The sequence below is a fragment of the Trichechus manatus genome, unplaced genomic scaffold, assembly GCF_000243295.1.
Source record: "Trichechus manatus latirostris isolate Lorelei unplaced genomic scaffold, TriManLat1.0 scaffold00060, whole genome shotgun sequence".
Lineage (NCBI taxonomy): Eukaryota > Metazoa > Chordata > Mammalia > Sirenia > Trichechidae > Trichechus > Trichechus manatus.
The window spans coordinates 13,906,714-13,919,154 of NW_004443996.1; the positions used below are offsets into that span (position 1 = coordinate 13,906,714).

General features: G+C 37.7%; 1 protein-coding gene across 8 annotated transcripts in view; it reads left to right on the forward strand.

Moving 5' to 3' along the window:
- ATRX (ATRX chromatin remodeler) overlaps positions 1–12,441 on the forward strand; it is a 427,573-nt gene that overhangs the window by 74,861 nt on the left and 340,271 nt on the right. For 7 of the 8 annotated variants that reach the window (XM_004378897.3, XM_023733624.1, XM_023733626.1 and 4 more), the window contains one exon: positions 8,328–8,440. The exons of the other annotated variant lie outside the window; for it this stretch is intronic. In XM_004378897.3, coding sequence (XP_004378954.1) covers positions 8,328–8,440 — 113 coding nt within the window. The remainder of the gene's footprint in view (positions 1–8,327; positions 8,441–12,441) is intronic. 8 annotated transcript variants of the gene reach the window in all.

Here is a 12,441-nt window from a genome sequence, read left to right on the forward strand (position 1 = left end):
TCTTGATAGAGTCTCACATAATTCTTAGGGTTTCTTTATTTTTAAAAATCCTTTTATGTGATTTTTCCTCAAATAAGTTGGTGTCAAGTGCTTTATCTTCAATTTCACTAATTCTGACTTCCATTGCCTCAATTTTGGTCCTGTGACTTTTTATCTAGTTTTTTAATTCTGAAATTTTATTGTTAATCATCTGGATTTCTGATTGCTGTCTCTCTGTGGATTCTTGCAGCCTGTTGAATTTGTCATCATGGTCTTCTTTTATCTTCTTAATTTTCTCTATTGTATGGTCTGCGTTTTGCCTAATTTCCTTTCGGATCTCTTGAAGAGTTCTGTATATTGACGTTTTGTATTCTGCTTCTGGTAATTCCTAGGTATTCTCTTCCTCCGGAAAAGTTCTTTATTCTTAATTTTGGGAGCTTGCTGAAGCCATCGTGGTCTGCTTCTTTATGTGATTTTATATTGACTGTTGTCTCTGAGCCATCAATAAGTTATTATATTTATTTATGTTATTTTTGCTTCCTGTGTCGTAGCTTCTTGTTTTGATATGCCCAAATACGCTGGTGGTGTGAGCTGGCCCAATCATCGGTGCCCCTGAAACTCCAGCTTTCTGCCACCAGATGGCCAGACCTACCACTAAATATGTGAGCCCTGTAGTCCTTCCACTGCTCCTGTATGGATTCAGCTAAGGAGTCCAGGTAGTCAGCCACCAAGTGTGTGGTACAAGCTCTCACGTACAGTCCTAGACAGGTATGGGTGATTGTTGTAAGCACAGGCATCCTGCTGCAGCAGGGGTCACATGCTGAGCAAAGCAGGGCCCCGATGATTGTCCCTGAGTGTCCGGGATGATAGCTTGTCTATATTCCCTAGAGCTTGTAGGTGGGTGGATATTGCAGCCAGACTATGAGCACTCAGTGCTGTTGGCTGTAAGGACTGGCAGGCACCGCTTATTCTTGGGTCCCTGTCGCAGGTGACTAGGTGGTGTGGGTGGAGCCACCAGTCGTCAGGCCCCTTATGTGGGTAGGTGAAGAACTTCCTTAATGTGCGGAGCAGTGTGAAATATCACGAACCTACCACTTCACAGCTGAAATAGTTGAAGTTAGACTTCAGGTGTATACCCTGTTGTAATGTGGTAATGAGGGCGTACGCTGCTTTAATGGGCCCACACAAGTGTGTGCATGGGGAAAGACACTCAAAATCCATGGACGCCTTATACCTGTGCTTAGGCAAAGGTGCTGTTCCAACCCTGAGTTCCTGGCTTAGGGGAGCTGACAGATTATTTTTTCCCATTTGTTAATTTGTTGCCTCTCCAAGACAGGAGAATGGCTCAGGGCGCATGACGGGTCCTACTTCTGGCCGAGGGGACTCGGTGATCACTGAAGCCTTCCCAGCCCCAGTGCAGAGCAGGAAGCAGGGTGGTAAATGGTAGAAAGGTTTTTCCCTAAGGGGTGTGTTTTTGATCCATGCTGTAGGCCAGATGGAAGTACTTACGTTTTGCTGATGGAGGGCTGCTTTTCACTGGTTCTGGGTGGACGAGTAGACTCTGTGCCACTGGGTCTCCCTTGATGTGGAAAACACCTCCCAAGTTCTGCTGCTTGCCTCACCACGTACCACGAGCTGATCCGGCCTGATGGGCTCTGTCTCCCGCCAGGTCAGGTCTGGCAACTCCTCGTTGCTTCCGAACTGTCCCTCCCTCCCCCTGCCACTAAGTCCGATTCCTCAGCTTTGCATTTGATGTTCAGGGCTCCTAGATTTTCATATAGAATCAATTCACTTTTTTTTTGCGTCTTTGTTGTAAGAGGGACCACCGGAAGCGTCTGACTACTCCGTCATCTTGTTCCCACGTTCTGATGATTGAATTTTTATTATGCTTTTTCGTAGTTCCATGTTCAGGTGACATTATTGATAACACATTCCACTAGTAATTTCCTATCTTCCACTTATTGTTGAACCAGTGCATTATTTGTTAAACTTCTGATTGTAAAATAGCTGATAGTCTGAATTTTTAGCAATTAGTTGTAGTTTGTTCATACTTCTATCCCAGGCCATAAGAAAAGTATTGTTTTAAAAGTGTTGTCAGTTTTTATGGTGAGGGATTTGCCATCAAAAGTAATGACAGAGTCTGGCTTGACCTTACACCCATTTTTTTCAGCCCCATTGCTATTCCTCCTTCCTTCACGTATTCATAAAAGTTCCTCTGTACCAGGCGCCATCTTTCCATCTGCTGCTGAATGGTGGGCATGCGTGCTAATGGGGATGGAATATGTGAAGTCAGCAAAGCTCCAGTGTGACACTCCACTCACAGGGCTCCTTTCCACCCTCCACATATCACTTGATCCTCCCTCTTGGTACTAGGAAGTGCAAACCAGCTCTACCTGCCCCAGGACACAAGGACTCCTTGGGCATTACTGCAAGCCAAGTCACCTTTTAAAAAAAATCGCGTAGAGTTATTTTTAAAATAATATACTATTTTAAACAATCTGGAAGTGAACCCAAAACCAAACCAAACCCATTGCCGTCAAGTCTAACTCTGACTCATAGCTATCCTAGATGACAGAGTAGGACTGTCCCATAGGGTTTGCAAGGCAGTAAATCTTTGTGGAAGTGGACTGCCACATGTTTCTCCCGAGGAGTGGCTGGTAGGTTCGATCTGCTAGTCTTTCGGTAGCAGCCATGCGCTTAACCAGTGCGCCACCAAGGCTGCTTAAGAAGTGAACAAAAATGTTAAATTACGATGGATTTTTCTATAATAAAACCATTTTGATCATTTGTACATGATCATATGTCCGAGTCTCAGAAACTATATGGTCCCTTTATCTTTAAAGACAGCAGCCTGTCCATGGGAGCAAGGTAGGTGAATGGATCAGAATAAAAAGCAATTTTCAACATGTTATTATTGGGGAAAACTGAGTAAATAGTACAAGGGATCTCTCTTATTTCTTATAACTACTTGTGCATTACAGTTATTTCAAAATAAAAAGTTTAATAAAAAAAATCTTGTGTTCCTTTGCAAGTATTTCTCTAAAAATAATAGAATGTATGTGTGCAAGGAGCTGTTGATTGGTGCAGACAGTTAATATGCTCTGTTACTAACTGAAAGGTTGCAAGTTTAAGTCTACCAAGAAGTACCTCAGAAGAAAGGCCTGGCGATCTACTTCTGAAAAATCATCCTTTGAAAACCCTATGGAGCACATTTCTACTCTGACACACATGAGGTCTCCTTGAGTTGACTTGACTACAGCTGGTTGGTTTTTATATTAGTGTGAAAGTGTTAAAACACTTAATAATTTTTTGAACACCATAATTCCTTATGGAGTGAAAAGTAAAGCAGTAAAACATTCAGGAGAGAGAATATGACCCATAGTTTAAAACATTGGCATTAGGAGTTAAACGTTGCTGTTGTGATTACTTGCTGTTGAGTCGATTCCGACTCATGCCGACCCCATACGTGCAATGTAAAACTGCTCCATGGGGTTTTCAAGGCTGTGACCTTTTAGAAGAAGATCGCCAGGTCTGTATTCCCAGATAGCATCTGGGTGGGTCCAAACTGCCAACCTTTCGAAGGCCAGTAGTAGAGCGCTTAACCGTTTGTGCCACCGAGGTTCCCTTAGGACTTAAAACGTGTCTGAAATCCAGTCATTCATGATTCGGCCAGCTTACATTTGAGAATTTAGATTTTTTTTTTTTGGGATCTACTTTGTATATAGGCAAGTCAGATCTCATGGGATGTCAGCTGCATCATGCTTATGTTGTAATTATGCAACTGTGAGTGTGAAGGTTGAGTACACCACTTCTCAAAGATCCTTTTAAGGACTTAGTCCCTAAAATTAAGTAACATGTAGTACTGGTTGAATCAGCATCTCGTTTTGGTAGAGGGAAGGAGGAAGAGAGTGATAATATATTTAGATTTAATTAAAAAACTAATAGTTCATAATTATAAAACTGGTAAGTTAATATGCTGTTTTGCCTTCAGAAAAGATTCTTCAATTTACAAAAGTATTGATGAGTTCTACTCTTTAAATACTTGGTATGATGTGTTTAAAATACTGTTTCCAGAAATAGGACATACACATGTCTAAGAACTGTCTCTAAAGTGACTCTTAGAAATGAGACAGATTTTTAAAACTGACGTCAAAACTCATGTATGCAAATAAGTGTTTTCCATCTAAGTAGCCACCGGGGGAGGCCATACTGATACCAATGATGCTGTCCTTCCTGAGGACATTTTGAGGACTATCCTTTTGTAAGTAGTTTATAAGTCACCCAAGAAAACAAATCTTCAGGAATACTTTGGGTTTGGCAGTAACTAGTTTTACCCAACTTGATCATCTTGCATTATTCTCCATATTTGACTTGAAGTGGGTGACATTCGGTAATTTCCAGAAATCACATGTACCCTCAAATAGTGAAGAGTTTTGAAATGAATGGCAACATTTTTTTAAGTATTAATTTTTTTCCACCATTGGGCTTCTACTTTGTCTTATAATTTATCGTATAATATATACACGTCTATGCCTACAAGTGCTGTTCTTCATGGAATAAAAAGGTCCTACGGATCATATTCTCCTTTTTTTATTTTTGCCGTCTAATGGTAGTATTGATAGATTGCACTTATATATCCGTAGTCTTGGGCTTGATCACTCACAGCATGAATTCATGAAATAGGTTGCTTTGCCATTTGATTACTGTAAATTCTGGGAATGAAGGGAACAATCGTAAATCTGCAGGTTTGCTATACTTCTGTTTATAGAAAACAACTTTTCTCTCTGAGGATAACTGGTTGGTATGGTGATCCATGGATGGGACACGATATAGAATGACATCTTTCATTCCTTTTTTTTTAAGTTTAATTCCAAGAATTGTATGTGCCGTGGACTGACATATAACATCTTTTCCTCAGGTTCCATTTTCTAACTTAAGATTTAGGACACCAAGTGACCTGTTGATAATTATTTTTGTACGTCTGACTCTTTTCCAAAAGAAGAATTATGCCACAAGGGTAGAAATCATACTTTCTTGGCATCTTTATTCTGGAGGCAAAGTTTGTTTCAAAAATTTGTAGAACAATACTCTCCACCAAAATGAAACAATCAACCAAGCAAAAAACCCACACATACTCTCTAGTTTCAATATGTCTGTTACTTCTCATGCCTTTTTCCTTTACTGAATATATTGGATTCTTCCTAACTAAACACAAGAAAATTGTTCAGAGGTGCTACTGGCCTTGGTTTCCCAACACCCTGAAGGAATGAGGTGGTGCCTGGCCTAAGAACGCCTGACACAGCTGCGACCTGATTCACGTCATTTTAATTTGCATCTTGATGATTTTTAGTGAGGCTGCTTTTTCTCCCATTTTTTGGTTAACGAGCTGCATTCCTTTTCTTTAAAACCTTTTCTCTCCTTTGTTCACTTATCTATTAGCAATTTATTGTTTTCTGTATACAATGTTCAACTTTTTTTATTTCATGTAAAGTTTTAGGATTACTTGCCTTTCAAATTTTGGTTGTTGATTTTTTTTTTTTTTGGAGGTAAATGCCCAAGGGTTTTTTTTTTTTTTTTTTTTGGTAGTTAGATAAGTATGCATCTTCTTCATTTTCTTTATGTATTTTTTTGTTGAGATAAATTTCACATAACATGATTTTAACCATTTTAAAGGATATAATTCAGTAGTTTTTAGTATGTTCACAGTGTTGTGTAACCATCACCACTGTCTAAATCTAGAACATTTTCATCACCCTAAAAAGATACCCTTACTTCTGAATTTCATCCTTCCCCCATCTTCTGGAAAACTCTAATCTACTAATAAATTTGTCTGTTCTGGATATTTCATATATATAAGTGGAATCACAATATGTGTCCGTTTTTGTCTGCCTTTTTTCATTTAGCATAATGTTTTTATGGTTCATGTTGTAGCATGTATCAATATTTCGTTTTTCTTTTTATTGGTATGTGTTTTTCCATTGTATAGATGTACCACATTTTGTTTATCCATTCATCAGTTGTGGGACATTTGGGTTTTTTCCAGATTTTGGCTATTATGAATAAGGTTTGTATCAGCATTTGTGTACAGTTTTTTTTGTGAGTATATGTTCATTTTTCTTGGGTATATATCAGGTATATATCAAGGAGTGGAATTGCTGGATCATATGGAAACTCTGTGTTTAATCATTTGAGGAACTGCCAAAATTTGTTTTCTACAACAGCTGTACCGTTTTACATTTTCACCAAAAATGTATGTGGATTCCACTTGCTCTACATCCTCACAGACACTTCGTCTTTTCTTTTTTTCTTTCTTTTAAAATTATAGCCATCCTAACAAAAATCAAACCCATTGCCGTCAAGTTGATTCAGACTCATGGTGACCCCATTTGTTGCAGAGTAAAACTGTGAAATGGTATCTCATTGTGGTTTTGATTTGCATTTCCCTAATGACTAATGGGAGTCATTGGGCACCATGAGTCAGAATCAACTCGATGGCAACTGGTAATGACTAAGGATGTTGAGTATCTTTTTATTTACTATTGGCCATTTCTATATCTTCTTTGGGTAAATGTGTATTCAGGTCCTTTGCCCATTTTTATTTTTTTTTAATTGTAGTTTAAGTGAAAGTGTACAATTCAAGTTAATCTTTCATACAAAAATTTATACGTCTGTTGTTATGTGACCCTAATTGCTCTCCCTATACTGTGACAGCACACTCTTCCTTTCTACCCCTGATTTCCCGTGTCCATTCAACCAGCTTCTAACCCTCTCTACCTTCTCATCTCACCTCCGGACAGAAGCTGCCCATTTGGTCTCATGGATCTACTTGAGCTAACAAGCACACTCTTCACGAGTATCGTTTTATGTTCCACAGTCAAGTCCAATCTTTGTCTGAAGAGTTGGCCTCAGGAATTGTTTTAGTTCTGGCTTGACAGAGAGTCTGGGGGCCATGCTTTCTGGGGTTTCTCCAGTCTCAGTCAGACCATTAAGTCTGGTCTTTTTACTAGAATTTGAGTTCTGCATCCCACCTTTCCCCTGCTCCATTAGGGACTCTGTTGTGTTCCCTGTCAGGGCGGTCATTGGTGGTAGCCGGGCACCATCCAGTTCTTCTGGTCTCAGGCTGATGAAGTCTGACATGTGGCCCTTTCTGTCTCTTGCTTTTCCCATTTTTAAATTGGGTTATTTTTTTCTTGTTGAATTTTAAGAGTTCTTTATATATATTTTGGATATTAAATCCTTATTAGATAATGATTTTCAAGTATATTCTCTCATTCTGCATGTTGTCTTTTCAGTTTCTTACTGGTGTCCTCTGATGCACAAAAGTTGTTAATTCTGATGAAGTCCAATTTATCTTTCCTCTTGCTTTTAAGTTTAGAAAATCTTTCTATTATTAGAATTGGGGAAAATTTTACTTTCTGTGTTTTAAAGTTTTAACTCTTTATAATTCAGTTGGATTACAGATATACCTTTTATATAGTTTAACAGTTTATACCATAATAATTTAATTACACAAATATTTTCTTGGGTGTTGTATGTTTTATTCATCTTTATGTCAGTTAGTTAGATAATATTCTGTTCCAAGTGGGAGATAGAGTAACAAACACTGCTGAAATCTATCCCAGAGTGCTTAGTAAATATATTTGATAAATTACTTTTATTTTACAAAACGATGCAAAGCAAATATCTCAGCCTCACTTTTTTGGGGGTGGTGGTGAGGTTAAATCTTTCTTAAATAAAAGGTCTACTTACATATTTTGGTGTCTAAAGCCTTTTCACTTAAATGCTACGTATGAGTAAGAGGAAGTAATAACCAAAGTGCACAATGCTAATATGATAAGTTATGTACAAAAGTCAGCTATTGATTGTGGAGTAAGGATTGGTCTAATTCAAGTATGAATAAATGCTCTTTTACCTTTTTATCCCACTAAAATTTCTTTTTACACTCTTATGGTAGGTATGTATATTGTTTCTTAAGAATTAGGTTAATGGTGGTATTTTGTAGCACATTTTAAATAATTTAATGCAAAGTAAATTTTTATGTGTGTATGAACACATCAGATAAACCATACTGAAAAAAATCTCAGTACTTTGGAAGTATTTATGGAGTAATATCAACATTTTCCTTAAGTTATATTTTGATCTTAGGTAAGTGTATAAGTAGGTTATGTTACTCAAGTTTTCATCTTCTCAGGGAAATAAAATTTATTTCCTTTAATTTTTTCCCTTTCAATATGTATACTTTCAAAAGATTTATAGTACAGATATCCTTTCAGTTTGTTAATGCTTTACATTTAATTAAATACATGGCAGTCTAATTAAGGAAGTTCTTAAAATTTTTGTTTTTATAGTGAAAGCAAGTTGAATACATTGGTGCAGAAGCTTCATGACTTCCTAGCACACTCATCAGAAGAATCTGAAGAAACAGGTTCTCCTCCAAGATCTGCAATAAACCAAAACACAGGTAAATAGAAAAAGAATGTGCTTTACCTTCTCGTCTTTTTTTCAAGGCTATCTACAGTTATGAGAGCTGAATACACACACACACAATATGTACAAAGTATGTACAAAAAAGTGAAAACAGGTAAATCACAGTGAAAAGTTCTACCATATGTGTAATTAGAGTCCAGGAAGGAAAGAAAAAGGAGAATAGGTCAGAAGCTGTTTTTGAAGAGATACTAGCTGAGCATTTTCTAAAAGTGATGTAAGCTACATATTGAAGACACTTCCTGAATCCTAAGCAAAATAAATATAAAGAAAACCACAATTAGGCATATCATAGTCAAATTTCTAAAGACCAAAGACAAAGAGAAAATCTTAAAGTGTCTAGAGAAAAAAACAGCTTTACTTTCAAAGGAACAACAATAACCCTGACAACTCACTTGACAATTGAAATGATGGAAGTGAGTTAGCAATGAAATGATTTCTTTAAGGTGCCAAATGAAAGAAATTGCCAGCCCTGAACTCTGTATTCAGTGAAAACATCATTCAAAAGCAAGTGGAATGAAGACATATCTAGAAAAACAAAAAATGAGAACCTGATGTTAGCAGACCTACAGTATAGAAATATCAAAGGGTTTTTTTAAGGCAGAAGAAAAATAATTTGAAATGGCAACACAGAAATACAAGAAGTAATGATAAACAATGCAAAGCAAACCTGTTGCTGTTGAGTTATTTCTGACTTATAGCAACTGTATAGGACAGATTAGAACTGCCCCATGGGGTTTCCAAGGCTGTAATCTTTATGGAAGCAGACTGCCACATCTTTGTCCCACGGAGCTGCTGGTTCGAACAGCTGACATTTTGGTTAGCGGCCAAGTGCTTAACCACTATGCTACCATGGCTCCTGATAAACAATGAGCAGGTATTTGTTCCAGGAAATTCAGTTATTCCTTTTTTTTAAAAAATCTTATCCACAGTCCATATTCTTATTTCGTCGATTGACCAAATAATGCTGTTTATAGTAAGGTTTTTTTTCTCTTTCCTCCAAGTCTAGGATTCAATTTAAGATCACACACTGCATATAGTTGTTATGTGTCTAGTCTTTTTTTATTGTGGTAAAGCTATATATATCAACATTTGTGAATTCATTCAATAATTTTTACACGTATAATTCAGTGACATTGATTACGTTCATTATGTTGTGCACCCATCACCACTATCCTTTTACAAGTTACTCCATCACAATTAACAGAAACTCAGTACCCCCTAAGCAATGACTCCTCTTTCCCTCTCCCACCTACCCCTGGTAAACACTAATAAACTTTGATCTGTATACATTTGCCTATTTCATATAAGTAGGATCGTATGATATTTGTCGTTTTGTAACTGACTTACTTCACTCAGCATAATGTCTTCAAGGTTCTTCCATGATGTAGCATGTATCAGGACTTCATTTCTCTTTAGGATTGAGTAATGTTCTGCTGTATATATGTACATGTTGTTTATCCATTTGTCTGTTGATGGACATTTAAGCTGTTCACACCTTTTGACTATTGTGATAGTACTGTAGTGAACATTGTTGTACAAGTATCTGTGCTCCAGCTTTCAACTCTTTTGGGTGTATACCTAGGAGTAGTATTACTGGATCATATGGTACTTCTATGTTTAACTTTTTGAGGAGTTGCCAAATTATTTTCCACAGCTGCTGTACCATTTTACAATCCCATGAGTGATGTGTGAGGTTTCCAATTTCTCTACATCCTCACAAACACCTGTTGTTTTCCATTTTCTTTTGTAATAGCGATCATAGTGGATGTGACTTGGTGTCTTATTGTGGTGTTGATTTGTATTTCCCTTATGAGCAGTAAAGGAGCCCTGGTGGCACAATGGTTGAGGGCTCAGCTGCTAACTGAAAGGTCGGTGGTTCAAACCCACCAGCCGCTCCACGGGAGAAAAGACCTGGCGATTTGCTCCTGTAAAGATTAAAGGCTAGAAAATCTTCTGGGACAGTTCTTCTTTGTAACACGGGGTTGCTGTGAGTTGAAATAGACTTGATGGCACATGACAAAAATGACAATAGTGACCAGTGATGTTTAGCATTTTTTCATGTGCTTGTTGGTCATTTGTATCTTTTTCGGTGAAATGTCTGTTCAAGGCCTTTGCCTATTTTTTAACTGGGTTGTTTCTCTTTCTTGGTTTTTTTTTTTTTAATGTTAAATTGCAGAAGTTTTTTATATATTTTGGACATTAACTCTTGTCAGATGTATGGTTCCTAAAATCTCTCTCCCACTGTGGAGATTGTCTCTTCACTTTGTTGATAAAGTCCTTTAGTGAACAAAAGTTTTAATTTTGATGAAGTTCTATTTATCTATTTTGTCTTTTTTAATGATTTATTTTTTTGTTTAGAATATGCACAGCAAAACATAACACAGATTCAACAGTTCTACGTGTACAGTTCAGTGACATTGGTTACATTCTTCAAGTTGTCCAACCATTCTCACCCTCCTTTTCTGAGTTGTTCTTCTCCCATTAAAATAAATTCACTGCCCCCTAAGGTTCCTAGCTAATGTTTTGAGTTGCTGCTGTCAATTTGATCCCATCCATATAAATAGTTCTCAAAAGAGCATAAAGCTTAAGGCAGGCATTATTTACTCGTTAAGCTAAACTATGATTTGGTTTTAAGAGGACTTCAGGGAATATTTTTGGTTTAAGATTTAAAGATTATCTCAGGGCAGTAGTTTCAGGGCTTCATCCAACCCTCATTGCTCTAGGAAGTCTGGAGTCCATAAGAATTTGAAATCATGTTCTCCATTTCCCCCTTTTTGATCAGGATTCTTCTAGAATCTTTGACCAAAATGTTCAGTGATGGTAGCCAGGCTCCATCCAGTTCTTCTTGTCTCATGGCAAAGGAGGCAGTTGTTCATGGAGGCGGTTAGGGACACATTCCATTTCTTCATCCTATTCCTGACTCTCTTCCTTTCTCTGTTGCTCCAGAGAATAGAGACTAATTGTTTTGCCTTGGATGGCTGCTTGCAAGCTTTTAAGACCCCTGGTACTATGCAGTGAACTAGGAGGTAGAACAGAAGCACTAAACATGTTATTAGTCCAGTTAAGTGGGATGTCCCATAAAACCGTGACCTTAAACCTCCAAATCAAGGAACTGAATTCCATGAGTCTATTTTGTCTTTTGTCGCTTGTGATTTTGGTGTCACATCTAATAATCCATTATTAAAAACTCAGTCCCTAAGCATTACCTTTTTGCTTTCTTCAAGGAATTTTTCTATTTAAATTCTTACGTATAGGTCCCTGATCAGTTTTTCTTTTTTTTTATTGTACTTCATGTGAAGGCTTACAGAACAAATAGTTTCTCATGAAACAGTAGTACACATATTGTTTTATGACATTGGTTAACAACCCCACAACATATCAGCCCTCTAAGTTCTCAACCTTTTTATTTTGGTGAAAATACACATAGCCAAAGATACACCATTTCAAAAATTTCTATATGCACAGTTCAGTGACATCGACTACACTCTTCCAATTGTGCTCCTATTCTCACTTTAGATGAAGGTTTACTGAACAAAATAGTTTCTCATTAAACAGTACACATGTTGCCCTGTGACAATGGTTAACAACCTCACTACACATCAAAACTGTACTTACTCAACCTTGGTTCCCTATCACCAGTTTTCCTGTCCCCTTCTGCCTTCTAGCCCTTGTCCCTGGACTGCTGTGCCTCATTAGTCTCATTTTGTTTTATGCGGCTGTCCAATCCCTGGCTGAACGGTGAACCTTGGAAGTGACTTCACCACTGAGCTAAAAAGGTGCCTGGGGGCCATACTCTTCAGGGTTTCTCCAGTCTCCTTTAGGCCAGTACATCTGGTCTTTTTTTTTGTGTGTGTTAGAATTTTGTTTTATATCCTTATCCAGCTCTGTCCAGAACCCTCTGTTGTGATCCTGGTCAGAGCAGTCAGTGGTGGTAGCCGGGCACCATCTAGCTGTACTGGACTCAGTCCGGTGGAG